The sequence below is a fragment of the Mus pahari genome, chromosome 22 (assembly GCF_900095145.1).
Source record: "Mus pahari chromosome 22, PAHARI_EIJ_v1.1, whole genome shotgun sequence".
Lineage (NCBI taxonomy): Eukaryota > Metazoa > Chordata > Mammalia > Rodentia > Muridae > Mus > Mus pahari.
Window position 1 is genome coordinate 23,375,560 of NC_034611.1, and position 18,817 is coordinate 23,394,376.

The 18,817-nt window shown below is 41.1% G+C and overlaps 1 protein-coding gene across 5 annotated transcripts in view; it reads right to left on the reverse strand.

Annotated features, from left to right (window-relative positions):
• Positions 1 to 18,817, reverse strand: part of Slc26a7 (solute carrier family 26 member 7) — a 131,186-nt gene that overhangs the window by 31,665 nt on the left and 80,704 nt on the right. For all 5 annotated transcript variants that reach the window (XM_029533432.1, XM_029533431.1, XM_029533429.1 and 2 more), the window contains 5 exons: positions 17,350 to 17,432; positions 15,167 to 15,314; positions 12,455 to 12,568; positions 1,544 to 1,621; positions 485 to 580 (listed from right to left, as the gene is read on the reverse strand). In XM_029533432.1, the coding sequence (XP_029389292.1) occupies positions 485 to 580; positions 1,544 to 1,621; positions 12,455 to 12,568; positions 15,167 to 15,314; positions 17,350 to 17,432 (519 nt within the window). The remainder of the gene's footprint in view (positions 1 to 484; positions 581 to 1,543; positions 1,622 to 12,454; positions 12,569 to 15,166; positions 15,315 to 17,349; positions 17,433 to 18,817) is intronic.

Genomic DNA, 18,817 nt, shown 5'->3' on the forward strand with positions numbered 1-18,817 from the left:
CCGCTAGTCAGAACACCCTTTCTCATTGCTCACTGTTACCTCATCTGCTCTGTTCCCAGCTTTATCTTACTAATGTAATCCTCCCCATGGCTTAATCTATTTACAAGTCAGGTTGTGAGAGGTTTTGGCGTTAAAGTGGACACCACTGAGAGACCACTGTGTGTTTATGCATCATACATTTAATGCTGGATTTTCATGCCCACGATACAACATCATATCTATCAATGAGCTTTGCTTTCAAAATCGATCCATGATTTCAAGTGGGCATCCTCAATCCACTCAAATTGAAATCTTTTAAACTACGTATTCATCAACATAAGATAAAATTCTGTGTTCATGCCTTCATTGGAACTGTGGAGGTATAACTGGGTGTGCACTAGTCTCAAATGGTTAAGCGTATTTCCTGCCGATGAAAGTATTAGAGTATATTTGGTACCATGTGCTCAAGTCAAAGAAGAAAACATCTGGTCAGACTGCTACTTACCCAATCGATTTTATCCACATTCCAGTATTTCTTTAAATCCCGGAACTGTATTAACATTCCCTTCAGTCCCACAACAATAATACTTGCAAGAACGCACTGCAAAGGAAGGATAAGTTGGGGAAAAGTAAGACAAACATTTTAATGTGAATTTAAAAGCATTATGTATTGTTGGTTGTTTTTAAAGCAAATTATTGAAAAAAGCTGTCACAAATTAGATTAAAGTAATATTTGTCTAAAATTAACTTATTTTGTATTTTAGGGATGCAAGATCAATTTTAGCAAATCACAGGGCAAAACAGATGCAAGTGTAAAAAAACAGAAAAAAAAAAAGAGAAAGAAAGTAAATTATGAGGCTGAATGTCCTAAGACATCCTTTTTATTAGGATCACTGTATTTTATTTGAAAGGTGTTTGTTACAGAAATTATGCATTCAATTTATATATATTAATAGTTGTTCTAATATTAGACACCTTGTTTCATAGATACTTAGACCCTTGAGAAATGAACTTGAGTATTAGTCAATCATCTTATAAAAATGCTGACTCTCCCTTGGAAAGCTAGGAACCAGAGAACCAGAGGCAAAGACCAGGATGGTAGCTGGGGTCCTGGGGAACCCTGGTTAAGAAGGGGTAGGTGAAGCACAGGTACTAGTGCTAAGTCCCACTCCGTAAGAGACGTGTGTATGCTGTGACAATGGATTTTGTTATCTACTCCCTTTCTTCAACCCACAGTTTCTGCAAAATTATTTGAAAGCCTCTTTTTCATTGCTAGGGATCAAAGTATGGAATTCATTCATGCTCAGCTCATCTTTACCATGGAGCTACGTATGCCTCAGTCCCCAAAGCGTACTTTTCATGAGAGAATTTCTAGTTCCCCTGATAAACCAGAAAACTGTCACCACTTCCTTCCCTTTCTCTCCCATCCTTCCTTCTACTCAATATACACTTATATAAAATGGTTTTCAGATTTAGGATTATTGAATTTATTGTCCCAAGGTGTTTTATGTGCAATAATTATGATTAAAAGTCAAGAAATATATCATAAAAAGCACTACTATACCATGGGCAGCCAGTACAGCAGAGGTCCTATTGCATAGATGACAATAAGGACGAAAATGCAAGATATTAGACAAGCCACCTGTAAAACACAAGACAAGACAAAAGAGAAAGCCTTGAAACTCTGTTGTTATTTCAAAGCTATGGGAACAGGGGCAAGAAACAAAACATTGGCACATCATTGTTAAATTGCATGGTCTGTCCTTAGCTGTGTTTCGCAGTGACAAATGTAACAGTTGACAAACTGGTGCAACCAAAACGAAGTCAATGATGAGACAATTAATTACAAATGCACATGTACACGCACATGCACTCACACACACACACAAACAGGGCGCCATTTATTGGCACAACACCATGAAGCAAAGGCTGGTTGCAAGTGAGAATGAGACCTTGGTGGAAAATTCTATAGCCTGATTCCACTCCTCACTTCCCAGAGGGCCATGTGGATAACAAGGGGAGAATTTGCAGCCTGGGATTTTTCTCTGCTAGTGAGATATTTGCACACCAACGCTCCTCCCGCCCCGCCCCCACCCCCTCTGAAGTTCCTCACAAGGAACTCTAGCAACAAAGTGCTTGGATGGGGAGGCAGGCACAGCTTCTCTGCCAGTACTAGAGACTTAATTTTACTAATCCCGGGAAGTCTTTAGAGTGGTGTTCTTTCTCACTGAGCCTGCTGACAAACCACCTGACTTCCATAGCAATAGCAGAGAGCCTGATTGATTTCACAGATGCAGAAGTCTGACCCCTTTAAAACCTTTGACCAAATTCACAGGTTCTCACATATATCTAACATATCACTAGGAAGAATTCAAAGGGACCCTGGCTTGTATTGGAATGGCTTGAATTTAAATTAAATACAAAACTAAATTGAGAATCCGGTAAGAACACCCGAAGGCCGCAGACATTGCCGCTGATCCTTTGAAACCAGCTTGGCCATCTCATATGGAGTTACGCACACGCCTACTGTAGATCTAAAAAGAATGCATAGGTTCTGGAACATCCTCGAAACAGCAGTAGGAAAGTAAACGTGTGGAAGTCAAAACCATTAGTGATAAGAGAAGCTAAACACAAATCAATACAGTTCTGAATCGATGACAAAGAAAGAGAACTTCAGACCAATTTCCCTTATGAATATCGATGCATAAATACTCAATAAAATCCTTGCAAACCGAATCCAAGAACACTTCAAAATGATCATCCATCATGACCAAGTAGGCTTCATCCCAGGGATGCAGGGATGGTTTAATATAAGGAAATCCATCAACGTAATCCACTACATAAACAAACTCAAAGACAATTTCTAAAAAAGAAAAATTATAGGATGACAGGGGGTGGAATTAGGCCCTAAAAACTGATTATAATTAGACGTGTGGAAATACCCATTTTGAAATGACAGAAATATTTTATATATTGATTTTTTTTGGTTATACATACAAAATATACTTTTTTTAATACAATGACTTTTTTGTTATGTTTGTGTGTGTGTGTGTGTGTGTGTGTGTGTGTGTGTGTTTTGGTAGTTTTTTGTTTTTTGTTTTTGGTTTTGGTTTTTGGTTTTTGGTTTTTTGGTTTTTCAAGACAGGGTTTTTCTGTGTAGCCCTGGCTGNCCTGGAACTCACTCTATAGACCAGGCTGGCCTTGGACTCAGAAATCTGCCTGCCTCTGCCTCTGCCTCCCGAGTGCTGGGATTAAAGGTGTTTGTCACCACTGCCCAGCTGATACAATGACTTTTACCCCTAAAATGTTGTGGCATTTACTAGAGTTAGTAAACCAATATAAACCTGATTTGACAGAGAGATATTGAAACTGATTCTGTAACAGCTGCTGGCATGCATATGAACACACACAGAGGCAGCCAGTGTGGACTCTTGTCTTGAATTTGATGCCTCTGAAGGACACACTTGTGGACTGGGGGTTGGGGGTGGGGGGGTTAACCGTAAAATAGCAAATGACTCAGCTCATCAGACATGCTCACAGATTAGAACAGTTACAGTTAATAGCTATGGACAGAAAAAAAAAATACACTAACTACTAAGTTTTACTTCAGGTTAAAAAAAAAAGTTGAAAGTCAATGACATCAGTGACATTTGTCTTTGTTCCCTGTGGGTCTTTTTAAATCCAATACATACTACGTACCTTCGAGCAGGTCAGTCCTAGGAGCTGAAATGAATTCAGTGTGAAGTCGACATTTCTAAGAAGGCTCTGAGGCATAAACTAGTTCATCGAAGGTCATGCAGTGAAAGATTGGAGACACTCAGAGGCAGCATGAAGCTGGGACTGGATCCAGAGCCACACAATTTTGAGGATTATTTTTTTGTTTGGTTGGTTTTAGTTTATTGGTTAATTTATTTCACTTTCTTTGAATTACCTTCTCATTCAGTTCAATATGTATGTATTAGCCACTCAAAATCATATGGTGATTGAGAGAACATTAAACCACTTATTGTTTTAAATCTTGATTTATTTGTTATATGTATAGCTGTTCGTCTGGGTATGTGTCTGTGCAGTATGTGCCTGGTACTTCTCAAGGCCAGAAGAGGGTGTCATGTCTCCTGGAACTAGAGTTACAGGAAGTTGCTATGTTGTGCTTGACAGAAATTAAAACTTTAATCCCCCGGAAGAGCAACCAGTGTTCGAAGTGGCTGAGCCATTTCTCCAGCCCAATCTCCTTATTTCTAAGCAAGCATTTAATTTAGCATAAGATTATGTGTTTGGAAAAGTTTTCTAACTTCTGTCAAGAATCACTGGTGGTGGGAAAATGTAGATTGAATTGGGAGAAAGGGATATTGCGCAATGGCAGGACACTGGGGCAGAGTGGGGTAAATAGCAATCTCTCTCTCTCCCTGTCTGTCTCTCTGTCTCCTTCTTGTCTCTCTAAGGGACATCAAGTGTGACCATCTTGTTTTTAATAGTCTCAAATACTGAGAATAAGACTAATGACTATAAGCCTACTACATAAACGGTGAAGTTTCCAAAGATTTGTTTACTTTTCAAGTTTTGTTTTACTTAGTAATAATGTGTCCTTTTCTTTGACTTGAATTGAAGCAGGGCATGTATGACTTTTCTAACGTACGATATCATCTCTGATTTAATGTGGCACATTTGGTTCTCAGCATTGGCAATGGAGATTTTGCACACACACACGGTTGGTTTAATTTGGCATTGCTCAAAGTGAGGCAGTTCAACAAGTTAGAGATTTTCAAATCTACTTTTTAAAGTTCCTGGATAGATTATAGCCTACTAAGGCTGCTATAAAAAACTACACAACAACTAAATAATAGGAAGTAATGTTAACTCCCTTATTATTATTAACTTCACTAATAATATTTGATTTGCTTCCCTGACAGAAAATAAACAGAGCATAAGTAAGCTGCCAGTGCATTTTAGAAAGAGGTTATAAATGCTGAAGGCAAGTGTACACATCCTTACCATCCATGGGGCAAACAGGGCCTGTGCATTTCCCTCTTTAATACTTTCCATGTCATATTGACTAAATGCTTCAGGACAATTTTTGTCTTAAAACTTTAGGCAGTTACATCTAACAGTCAAGTTTGCATAAAAGTTAATGAAATCTCAATTTTTCAGATTTTATTACAGGGTTATGTGCATATATAGATATGTGTATACGTGTGAACATGACTAAATTCCCTTTCAGAGACACAAAGGAAATGGATCGCAGTAGCACAGTTATATACTGCATATTCCATACAAAGATGACCAATGCAGGCATTAGAGTCCTCCATAACCATGCAATACTTAGCTGGAAAGAGAGGGAGATCCCAATTATTAGCTTCCTAAGCAAGGGTCAAGTAAGGTCCAGATTTATGAAAGGTAGAGGAATTGTTTTGATGATGATGGTGGTGGTGGTGGTGGTGATGGTGATGATGATGATAGAAGGAAGAAGAGGAAAAGGAGGAGGGGAGGGAGATAGGAAAGGGCAGAAAGAAAGAATGAAAGGCAGGTGATAGGGCAGCAGAGCTAAATTAAGAAGACTGTGAAGACACCTGTGGTCACTTGATCTTTGACAAAGGAGCAAAAACCATCCAGTGGGAAAAAGGCAGCATTGTCAACAAATGGTGCTGGCTCAACTGGCAGTTAGCATGTAGAAGAATGCGAATTGATCCATTCTCATCTCCTTGTACTAAGGTCAAGTCTATGTGGATCAAGGAACTCCACATAAAACCAGAGACACTGAAACTTATAGAGGAGAAAGTGGGGGAAAGCCTCGAAGATATGGGCACAGGGGAAAAATTCCTGAACAGAACAGCAATGGCTTGTGCTGTAAGATCAAGAATTGATAAATGGGACCTCATAAAATTGCAAAGCTTCTGTAAGGCAAAAGACACTGTCAACAAGACAAAAAGGCCACAAACAGATTGGGAAAGGCTCTTTACCAATCCTAAATCCAATTGGGGACTAATGTCCAATATATACAAAGAACTCAAGAAGCTGGACTCCAGAAAATCAAATAACCCTATTTAAAAACGGGGTACAGAGCTAAACAAAGAATTCCCAACTGAGGAATACCAAATGGCTGAGAAGCACCTGAAAAAATGTTCACCATCCTTAATCATCAGGGAAATGCAAATCAAAACAACCCTGAGATTCTACCTCATACCAGTCAGAATGGCTAAGATCAAAATTTCAGGTGACAGCAGATGCTGGCAAGGATGTGGAGGAAGAGGAACACTCCTCCATTGCTGGTGGGATTGCAAGCTGGTACAACCACTCTGGAAAGCAGTCTGGCAGTTCCTCAGAAAATTGGACATTGTACTACCTGAAGATCCAGCAATACCTCTCCTGGGCATATAACCAGCAGATGTTCCAACTTGTAATATGGACACATGCTTCACTATGTTCATAGCAGCCTTATTTATAATAGCCAGAACTGGAAAGAATCCAGAAGTCCCTCAATAGAGGAATGGATACTGAAAATGTGGTACATTTATACAATGGAGTACTACTCAGCTATTAAAAACAATGAAATTATGAAATTCTTAGGCAAATGGATGGATCTGGGGGACATCATCCAGAGTGAGGTAACCCAATCACAAAAGAACACATGTAATATGCACTCACTGATAAGTGGCTATTAGCCCAGAAAATTAGAATATCCAAGATACAATGTGTAAAACACATGAAACTCAAGAAGAAGGAAGACCAAAATGTTGATACTTCGTTCCTTCTTAGAATGGGGAACAAAATACCCATGGAAAGAGTTACAGAGACAAAGTTTGGAGCTGAGACAGAAGGAAGGACCATCCAAAGACTGCCCCACCCAGGGATCCATCCCATAATCAGCCACCAAACTCAGACACTATTGCATATGCCAGAAAGATTTTGCTGAAAGAACCCTGATATAGCTGTCTCTTGTGAGGTTATGCCAGTGCCTGGCAAACACAGAAGTAGATGCTCACAGTCTGCTATTGGATGGAACACAGGGTCCCCAATGGAGGAGCTAGAGAAAGTACCCAAGGAGCTAAAGGGGTCTGCAACCCTGTAGGAGGAACGACAACATGAATTAACTAGCACCCCCCAGAGCTCTTCTTTCTACCTGCACATATAACAGAAGATGGCCTAGTCAGCCATCATTGGGAGGAGAGGCCCTTCGTTTTGTGAAGATTATATGCCCCAGTACAGGGGAATGCCAGGACCAGGAAGCAGGAGTGGGTGGGTTGGGGAGCAGGGTGGGGGTGGGTATAGGGGACTTTGATAGCATTTGAAATGTAAATGAAGAAAATATCTAATAAAAAAAAAAAAAGAAGGCCTTGGAGAAGATGCAAGCAATGAGCCAGCTTCTGGAAGAATCAAAAGAATACAGCTTTGCAAATTGGAGCCCAGAGGCAACCTTAGTGTTGCCGCAGAGCGTGCCAGCTGCTGTTCTCGGTTGTGGCTGCACAGCCTCTGCAGCAGATGCCGGCTGGCATCCCTGGTGGTTCTGTGATCCTCCTGAAGTCCCGGGAAAAGCACTGATGTATCTCCAATGCTGCAAGGGAAGAGAAGCGTGGCAGGGAGGAAGCCAGGGGACAGGGAGCTCCTGCACAGCGCTAACATTCCTTCCAGCTCAGAAACCAGGGAAGTAAGAAACAGGATTCACTTGTACCATTTGTCTGGCTCTCTGAAAGGCTTTGGGCATCCCATGTGAAGGAGAACACGGCTTAGAGCGTCGCCACGTGTGTGCCTTTGGCCAGAGCACTTGCTAGTAAATGATCAGACTCTGTTGCTATTCCTGTTGAAGCATTTAATTCATTTTTCTGAGACACTGGGAGTCTTTATATTCCATTCACTCACATACAATAGTCCTAGAGTCTCTGCCCTGTAATCACCACGGAAGGATCCTAAGTACTTGAAATATGACTAGTCTGTATTAGGACTAATCCGCACATGCAAAATACATACCAGATTCCTAAGTTTTATTGAGGGAAAAATAGCTTTTAAAACTGTGTATACTTCTCTAATCCACGTCGAAATTATAATTATTTTATCCTATCAGGTAAGTTAAAATGTATTAAAACCTGTTTTAATAGGTTTTCATTTTTAAAGATGGGGCCACTAGATAACTTAAATTACTTAGATAAATCATATTGTATTTCTTTCAAACAGGACTTCTCTAAAGTATGTGACCAAATGCCTGATTTTAAAAAAAGATTTTTTCCCAACAATAAATGTACTATAATACATTTAAAATGTATTAATTATAATAAAAATTGCTCAAGAAACAAAAGCCAAAGCTCTGGCATAATGGCAGCAAAACTGGTAAATTGTATCCTATGTCATTCTTAGCCATTTTTTCTTTCTTGTCCACTGTGTTTATGCACAGAGATAGGGTATCTATGACATGCCAGGTCCCTGGCTAAATCAACACCGAAGACTCCATGCAGCAGATGGAAGCTGCGTTCTCCAGGGTCTTTAACTCCAGGCTAGAAAGAAGATATCAATCATACGGTCACATTAGTGAGCACAAAATGTCAACGGTGCACACAATGTGAAGAGAACAACCACAGCCCACAAGCCTTAGTGATGGCTGCAGAAGAGAAGAAAGCAGTCAAGAGGGAACAAGAAGCCATGACAGAGACAAGAGCCTAGCAGACAGAGAAGAATCATGTACTGGAAAGTTGGATATGAGGTAGAACCCAGGGTTTAAAGAGATGCCTTCACAGTTAAGGGCACTAGCTGCTGCTCTGTGCCCTGAGTTCAGATCCCAACACCCACTGTAAGTGGCTTACCACCGCCTGTAACTCTAGTGTCAAGAGATTCAACACCATGTTTCCGGCCTCGGCAAACACCGCATGGGTGTGCACATTGTACACGGAATGACACATGCTTATAAATAAAACTATCATGAAATCTTAGGAAGGAAGGATCGAAGGGACACGGGAACAAGGAAAAGACTGTGTAGGGAAAATCAAATTCTGACCTAAGCAAAGTCTTTTCTGGGACTGAAGGAAGAAATATGATGCTGTTGTCTGTCGAGCTGGGATTGAATTCTGGGGTGGCAGATGAGTGCATTATTATCACTTAGCTACCCCTCCAGCCTGAAATAGATAACTATGACACAAAAATATCGCAGTGCAGTATTCCAGTGAGAATACTGAAGCTGTTGCAGGCGGTAAAGTAATTAATAAAGGTAATGTGCTTATCATTTGTGCTTTGATGAGTTGTAATTAGCTAAAAAGTTGAAGGGCTTTTATGTGTTCCAGGTTAATTTAGTGGGTATGCATTCCAGTGCCTAGGGGAGGCAGAGCCGTTGAAGAGCCTGCACTTTGAAATCATGAAGTGTGAAAGGGGTTTCTTTTACAAGTACCCTAGATAGAGCCAAACTTTGAAAACATGCTTAGCGCTCTCTTCAAGCCAGTTAGCTACTGTACCTATGTACACTTAGTGGCAGCAACGTAAAAGGTCTGAAATGGATAGCAAAGCATCCTCAATTTGAGTCCAGATTCTCTTCCTGTGCAGTTGGACAGCAGTGGTTAAGAAGCCGGGTGTGGTGGTTCACGCCTTTAATCCCAGCACTCGGGAGGCAGAGGCAGGTGGATTTCTGAGTTCAAGGCCAGCCTGGTCTACAAAGTGAATTCCAGGACAGCCAGGGCTANTTTTTTTTTTTTTTCTCTATGCTGTGGTGTATGGCGCTGGTTCTCAACCTGTGGGTGGCAACCCCATGGGAAGGGTGGAAAGACCCTTTCACAGGAGTCTCCTAAGACCACTGAAAAACTCATATATTTACATTGTGATTCATTAGAGTAGCCAAATTACAGTTTTGAAGTAGCAACAAAATTATTTTATGGTGGGGGTCATCACAACATGAGGAAATATTTTAAAGGGTCACAGCATTAGGAAGGTTGAGAACCACTGGTGTATAGCATCAGTTTTATTCAATACTTAGTGTTTATCTATATTTATCTTGAGTCTTTCCCATAAGGTCACAAAAACTTACACTTTTCTCATGAGTTGTTCTACAACTTAAAAACTATATTAGTAATATAAGATAAACCGCTAGTAAATGCTTACATTTGCATGTAAAATTGTTTATTGATTTTCATCCAATTCTTATTATTTAATGATGGTTAGCTGTGATTGTTAATTTCTTATGATATACATCAATTTCTTTGATGGGTCATTGGTTATGAGTACAAATCATTGAGAGTTTAAACCTCAGCTTTGCCATTCCCAAGGTCCTGTGACATGGGATTGTACTGCAGTTCTGGGCATTCCATTCTTGCAAAAGAAGCTCCTTACATCAGAAAATAAACAACTCAAAGTACCTTCAGGAACTCCCTAATCTGACCAGAAGCACTAGGACCTCCCAAGAGTAAACAATAAAGACTATGGAATCATTACAGGTAAGCCAAGCTGCCCGGAGGAAACCAGCTAGCTACCACTGGGGCGGCTGACACTCTCCAACCTGCTGAGCCGCCTGAAGACTGTGCACTATGCTCCAGGTCTCCAGATTTTGTCAACTGCCACCCATCCTGGGATACGCTTTTATGGTGCATCTTTCTTTGAGTCCTTTCTGCTCCTGTAAGCAATCCTTCACCCATATTCCTGTGAGTAACTTCAACAAAACTCGTTGGTTCCCTAAATTGGACTTTGGTATCATCTGTGTGCTACATCCATAAAATTTGTTGTGGGATCTCTATCTTGGCGGAGTAGATATGTGTTTTGGGTCTCCCCAGGAAAAGTTTCATAACACAACACCTGGACCAATTTCTTTCATCAACTTTGTCACAAGAACGAAAGAAAGAAAGAAAGAAAGAAAGAAAGAAAGAAAGAAAGAAAGAAAAGAAATAGAGCCATCACCTCAGCGGGGAGAGTACCCTGAGAATATTCTGCAGGCGGGTTTTAGTGTTTTTGCCAGATTTTAGATTCATTTCTTTTAAAGTTTGAGGACTAGAATACCATGCAAGTGGGAGAAATCTTCATAAAGCCAAAGGTCTTTAGAGGTGTTCTCTTGTTACAGTCATTCAAACATGTGACCCCGGAACAGAGACACAGCATCTTGCATCCCCATTCTAGTAAATGATGCTATTGGCCCACTAAGATTTCATACTTAGGACACATTTTCTCAAGTGTTCTTTCTCTGAAACCTTCCCTGCTGAAAGTTACAAAGACCGACCGGAGAGTTTTCTCACCACTCAGGCAGTGATTAAAAATGCACGCAATGCGCCTAAGGCCAGAGATGACACACATCAAGGTGGATACACATCACCGTGGCTACACCTCGGGGCTGCCTTTCAGCCTTTCTGTCTCTAAGACAAGTGACAAAATATCATATCATCTTTCTCAAGCACCTGCAGCAAGTCTGAGGGCCAACGGGGATGAGGAAACCATCCCAAGAGAAAGCTGTCCCAGTCACACGAACATCTTCGCTTTCGAAAACAGTAACGGCAGAAACCTAGTAAACTCAATTTTAATCACTAGCATTTCAAGAGTGGATTCTGTCTGCGTATGTGTTTCACTAGCTGAGCATGTGACAGTTCATCTAACCTTTATACAGTTGTCATTTTTGCTTTGTCAGCTGAGTCCACTTAAGCCTGAGGAGTTTCTGATGCAATCACCCATTCCTACCTGGAGGAGCCAGAGTGTAAGTCCAGCATCCAGAACCTTCCCTGGACACATTTCATCCATTGAGCCTAAACATGGAAACAACCTAACATACTCACTTTTTAAAGAGAGGCCTGTGGAAAAATCTATAGCAACCTAGAATGCTGCAGGAAGGGTTCGCAAGAGAAAATGATTGCAATCATTTAAGAAGAGTAAATTATGAAAAGGTTTGTGCCAACCAAGAGACACTATGAACCTGGATTTGAAATCACTAAAATTCATAGAAACCCATCAAAGTACATGATGTCATGAATCTCAGCTTACATAAGATTTTGCTTCTTAAACAGGTTATAGTAATTATTTGTTAAATTGTAATATATTCTAATTTGATTTTNTTTTGGGTCTCCCCAGGAAAAGTTTCATAACACAACACCTGGACCAATTTCTTTCATCAACTTTGTCACAAGAACGAAAGAAAGAAAGAAAGGGAAGAGAGAGAGAGAGAGAGAGAGAGAGAGAGAGAGAGAGAGAGAGAGAGAAACTGTTTAGATTAGATTAAATAAGAGACCGCTAGAGGGCGCTCTGGCTTAAAGATTGCTAATAAAGCTACTGTGGTCAAGGAATGCCTCAGTTTGCTCTTTGCATCATAGGGTCTGTGGAAAAGTCGTCATTGATGGGGAAAAAAAATCGAAAAAGAGGGGAGTCATAACAGGATGGAGGAGTAGGAGAGGGAAGAAGGAAGGACTTATAGAAACTGCTTAGAAAACGTGAATCATCAACGTTTTCAAGACTCAACAGAGCAGGGGATTCTCCACTCTGAGAAGGGGGTGACAGCCCCACAGCCCTCCTTTCCCCGCAGAATAGTTGTTACCTGCGTCTTTGCGCCCGTGCTGTACAGACTAGCGGTCCTTCCCATGGCGGCAGCGCTTGGGATGCAGAAGAGAAATGAAGGGATCACGTTGCTGAGGCCATGGGCCAAAAATTCCTGCGAGATTAGTTATGGGAGAATGGAACATTTCTTTATCGTAATCCCCTTCTATGGTCCCAGGTACAATTCATCAAAGATTGAAGCTTGTTTGTGCTCAGCTACTATTCAACGCACCAGCTAAGATGTAATAGTTTATAATAAAAATAGCTAACATTCATAGCCTGCTTGCAATCCCCCAAAGCCTATTCTAAGCGCATCACTCAACTCTCATAAAGAACTCGCGAGGAGATGCTAATTATTCTTGATTTCCATGGCCCCATGGCCCATCCCTATCTTCTAAGTATTCCCCATTGGGATTTTACTCCTCCCCCCCTTTCCTCGATGACCTCTGCCTTACCAACTCCAATGGCTACAGCTTTGTTTACCTGGTGGAAAGAAGCATTCCCCACAGCTGCTCATTCCACCCTTCTTAAAAGGTCCTTTCGATTGGCTTCTTGGACCCCACACTTTCCGAGCTTGCCTCTATCTCTCCCGCTGTCACTTCTTAGTTTCTTTTGTTATCTAGTCAATCGTAATTGTAAGACCCTTTCTACTGTCTGTCCACATCTTAACTGTCCAAACGCACACCCTGGCAACTCCCAAATCTACATCTTCAGTTTAGACTACTCTTCCTAATCCAGATTGCTACATCCGACCTACTATGTGTCAACAACACTTAGGAAATCAGTAACTACTTGTACTGGCTGGTGTTGTGTGTCAACTTGACACAGGCTGGAGTTATCACAGAGAAATGAGCCTCCCTTGAAGAAATGCCTCCATGAGATCCAGCTGTAAGGCATTTTCTCAATTAGGGATCAAGGGTGGGAGGGCCCACTGTGGGTGGTGCCATCCGTGGGCTGGTAGTCTTAGGTTCTATAGGAGAGCAGGCTGAGCACCGCAGGGGAAGCAAGTCAGTAAGGAACGTCCCTCCATAGCTTCTGCATCAGCTTCTGCTTTCTGACCTGCTTGAGTTCCAGTCCTGACTTCCTTTGGTGATGAACAGCAATGTGGAAATGTAAGCTGAATAAACATTTCCTTTCCTCTCCAACTTGCTTCTTGTTCATGATGCTTTTGTGCAGGAAAGGGACCCTAACTAATATACTACTCTATAAGTTTCTACCATTCTAATCACATCACTTCAAGTCTAGGCCCCAAACTATAAAGTTATCCATGACTCTTTTGGTTTTTAAAGATGTATTTCTTATTATATCTAGGTACACTGTAGCTGTCGTCAGATCTCATTACAGATGGTTGTGAGTCACCATGCGGTTGCTGGGATTTGAACTCAGGACCTTTGGAAGAGCAGACAGTGGTCTTAACCACTGAGCTATCTCTCCAGCCCCCATGATTCTTTCCATGTACATGGATACAGTCCAGTGCCCATCCACATCTGCCTTTTAAGGTCTCACCAGAACCTGGTCCAGTCATCATGTTTTTTCTAGACAAATGAAAATTTCTTCCTAATATCTTGCTTGCCCCTATTGGTATCAGTTACTATAAATGATGTCTCAGCCCTCGGAGAGCTGTGATTCTGGTGAGAAACTGTAGAAAGCAAATAGACAAAGCTAGAAAGGAAATGGGAGAGAGCTGGGTTTGAGGAACTGGTCAGCAAAAAGTCTTCCTGTGAAGTGAGTATCTGAATAAGGCAGTTATCCAGAAATGGGAGGGGACAGAATTCTGAGGAAACAGTGCTTAGGGTACAGATGAGAGATGGAGAGTGTGGTTAGGGCATACCCTATGAGACTTGATAAGAAATGGAATCCTGCAGACCTAGAGCCTAAGCCATGATAACGAGGTCTGTAATTGAGCATCGAAGAAGGGAGACCCCGGGGGTTTCTGAGTGGATGAAAGTGTTCATCTGTGTTGTTTATTATTTTATCCCTAGCATCTGTAGTGGAGCTTAATAGACATACACAGAGAGAAGGGAGGGCCCCACACCTCAGTGTGAATTCTATGTGCAGGTAACTCTGCACTGGCCTGCAGTCTACTGCAGCTTCTGTTCAGGCCCAGGGAGCTCTACAAGGCCTTGGGGCATGAAAAAGACACCGGGAGAATGGATTCTGTAAACAGGTTGTATGTGCACTCTTAGGTATGTAGGAACAAAACTTCACATCCTGAAGGGTCTTAATAAGAAGAGTAATTATTAGTGTTCCTCTTTGAAATCCCTACGTTTTCAAAGTTATCTATCATGAAATGATAAATACCCTTGGATTCTTTCCTAAACCCAAATGAAAGGGCATGAAGGGGTGTGTGTTTCTTTAAATATATATTAGAAGGATCAGTGAGATGACTCAGTGGGTAAAGGTACTTGCTACCAAACCTGCTGATGTGAGCTCAATCCAAGGACCTCACACAGTGGAAACAAAGAACAAAGGCTTTTCTCTGGCAGACATATAGATAAAAAGAGGGAATGACGAAATTAATATACTATACTCTGTGAAAGCTAGCTCCTAAGCTTCCTGTGAGTGACTCGGAGACTTCCCTGTTTTGTTCTGCCCATGCTTGCTACACACATAGAAAAGTTGGATTTTCAAGCGTTTGACATTTTCAGTATCTGAGAGGCCACAGAACAGTGAAAAACTCCCTGGCTAGAGAGAGCCTTGGGGCACACTCCACCTGGTTGTCATCAACTGAATATTTGAACTTCTTGGCGGATCCTTGTGCAAGAGCCAGCGAGGCCACGTAGCCTACAAGTGCAACTCCGAAAGCTTCAGTGAGCACTGCAGAGAGGATGTTCATTGGGGGAGCGCGGGGAGGAGGAATCCTATGGAGAGAAAGACTGTATTGAAGTTATGAACCTTCCTGGTTTTTCTACAGGAACTTGCCATGAAATCTCCTACAGTAGTGTTTCTGAAGTTTACACAGAGTTAAGTGAAACCCTTAAGAGAAAACTAAGCAGTCTTGCCCCGTAACACCCTATATCTTCAGTATTATTTAGCAGAAAAGCAAAATTGTAAGAAATAACACAAGGGGAGTCCAATGCATCTAACTGACACTCACACCCAGGGAATTCAGGTCATACCACAGAATTCTGACTTGACAAAAGTTTCTTGTAGGAAACAAAAGCATATCTGCCCCTTCTTTCATTTGAACCTTTCCAAATATTTATTTGGACAACACTGGAGCCATATTTCTTCCTCAAATGCTGCAGAGTTTCAGGCAAACACCAACTCACGGTCGGCTAATCTCTGAGCACGCCATTGACTTCATTATGGTAATTACACTTTTAACTCAATCCTTTCACGAGACAGTTAATCATGCCTTCCATATGCTAAAGAAAACATGCAGGAAGATCTCATCTCCTCTCTGTTGCAAAAGAGACCACACTTAGCTTCATTTCCAAGTCATCTTTAAAGCATTTCTCAGATAATACCCAGCCATTATGTCTTATTGTCCCTTGAAAAGTATGTAAGCCAAATGACCATTTACGTATTCCTTGTCATGCTGGGAGACTTACCCCCCACCCCTGAAGGAATTCCTGTGGTAAAAATAAAGGAAAAGGGGGGAGTTATTTCTTACTGGTTAATTGTCTTATTATCTCGTGTGTGTGTGTGTGGGGGGGGGGCATGGACTCTTTCTCATTAACTGTTTCATTTCATTTTCTCAGACAATTTCGTTTACCACAACCACCGTTGGGATGAGAAAATTCTTGGAGGAAGGTTACGAGGAGGTCCTTTCTAAGCCATGCCTTCCTGCAGTTCCTTAAGAGGATTTCTCAGACAGGAATAGATCAGGAGTAGAAGGAGGCATTGTCTCTGAGTGTGCTGTATATGCTTTGCTCCCCCAAACACTGTGACTATACATCCTAAGATAACACACGTCATACGAAACATGAAATGAGGAAATCGAACTTCTAGTCCATTAAAACTAAATGTGATGAATTAATAACAAAACCTGGACTGAAGAAGGAGCAACTGGTTTTCCAAGGAAAAGCAGAGAAACCCTTAGGAAACTAAGAGTTAGTAGATTTAGGGGACCCACCTTTGCCTGCGTCTACACAGGCCAGCCAACACGGAGGATTTATTTTTAATTAACTGTTTTTTTTGTTTTGTTTCTGAGAATTTTCCTACGATTCCTTTACTTTAAGGAGACGAAAAATAAAATTCAAAGGACCCCACAATTCTTACTTTGCCTCAAAGTTAGACTTTGTCTCTGTCTGTCTTATTCGACCTATAAGAAAGTTATCAACTCACAAGGATTTTTTTGTCCTCCTCTGCCATAGCTTGCCAGCCTGGTTTTGAAGGACGTTTGTTCTTTCACAATGTGGGACATGTGACTTTCATGCACTACTGTTATTCTCTCGATGTCTGGAGGGAGACTGGAGAGAGGTGGGGTGCCAGGCCATCTCTACCTGACTCTATATCTCTCTTTGCAAGCCTTTGGGATTCCAGTTCTGCGGGTGCTTCTTCATACTTATCATAACTTGAGTGATAAAGGTGGCCACAAGGACAAGTGTGGCTGAGCAGTGACAGTAGACCAGATCCAGGCCTTGGCAAATTTAGCTGCCTCCATTATTTTTCAAGCCATATCTTTGTAAATTCCTTTGGAAATTTTTTACTTGAAGCAATGCTGTGTTAACCGATTACATGCTTATTTAATAGCAGGTTAGCTTATAACCTAGAAAATTACTGCTTTTCTCCACATGTCGGTTTTTGTCATTCATAATAAAAATTATTTAGAATTTTGCCTCATATAGCCACAAAAAGAAATTAAATCCATTCCCACCCAGGCCTAAGGCCCTTTGAACATCAGAAACCAAACACTCAGATAAACACACATTAAAAGAAAGACTACATTACCCGTTTGGAATGTGCCCAACTACTTCTAATCCGTATGTGTTTTCCATGTTGGTACAATAGCAAGCAAATGAGGCAGCAATGATCTGAATGGTTGCATTGGAAAGAGAAACAGATAGACACATACACATATTATTAGCTAGCTTCCAAATACACAAGGCCACTTAACATACGTATTATGTGTCCCAGGATTACCATTTACTAATGAAATACTAAAAGTTAAGCCAGGAGTGAATATTCCATGTCAATAATTCTAGAACTCAGGATGTCAAGACAGACAGATCTGGAATTTGAGAACAACCTGGAATATACAGTGAGAGACAATATCCAAATGAAGGGTGTGCGGTAGAGAGAAAGTGGTTAACAGGCATGGCTGAGCTTGGCTAGGAACTTCTGATGTCCTATAGCATAGTTCAGTAAATATATATCATTGCTGATAATATAAATCAACCATGCTTTTAAACGATTAAATTATTTTAAACATGATTAAAATTACCATGTATTTTAAAATCCCTAGGAAAAGGGATTTGAAATGTTCCGATACAAAAGAATGCAAAATGACCAAGACAATGGATATGTCGATGATTTTGATCTGATAATTAAACCTTAAACATGGTGTTACAATGCCACACTGAACTAAGTATGTATGTACAGGTCTACAGTATGTATCATCACCCACCACATGTCAAGTACAATTCTAAAGTATACTCCTAAACATTATTTATTTATTATTTATACAAGTACACCATAGCTGTCTTCAGACACTCCAGAAGAGGGCATCGGATTCCATTACAGATGGTTGTGAGCCACCATGTGGTTGCTGGGAATTGAACTCAGGACCTCTGGAAGAGCAGTCGGCGCTCCTAACCACTGAGCCATCTCTCCAGCCCTAAAGTATACTTCTAAAGCTCAGCGCATCCCTGAGCTGTCAAAGGGCAGTATTTGCAGTGCATAGGTTTTTTAACATTTTGCTTTATACCCACCCAATTGTGTCCAGTTTTGAAGGCACAAAAGACACAAAAAGTAGTAGTGTGTGTCTCTGTGTGTGTGTCTGTGTGTGTGTGTCTGTGTGTGTGTGTGTGTGTGTGTGTGCAAGCACTGAAACTCAGCCTACACTTTCTCTCATGAAATGAAGGGGTCTTTTGTAAGAACACATTTTTCCCTCTCAGGAGGATAAGTTCTGTACAATATCCTTACTCTGCTAGTAGTAAGTGCTGATTTATAACCTCCTTAATTTGTTTTTAATTTGGGGCCTTATCTCTTTAATGACGCAAACCATTCCAGCTCCCAACCTGATGGGACAAATGACTTTCAGAAAGCCCTCAAGGACGTTCAGATATCCTACTTTGATGTTACTAAGATATTCAAGCAAGGTCACTTGCTCTGTCTATAATCACAGTCAGTCTCTCTCTCTCTCTCTCTCTCTCTCTCTCTCTCTCTCTCTCTCTCTCTCTCTGTGTGTGTGTGTGTG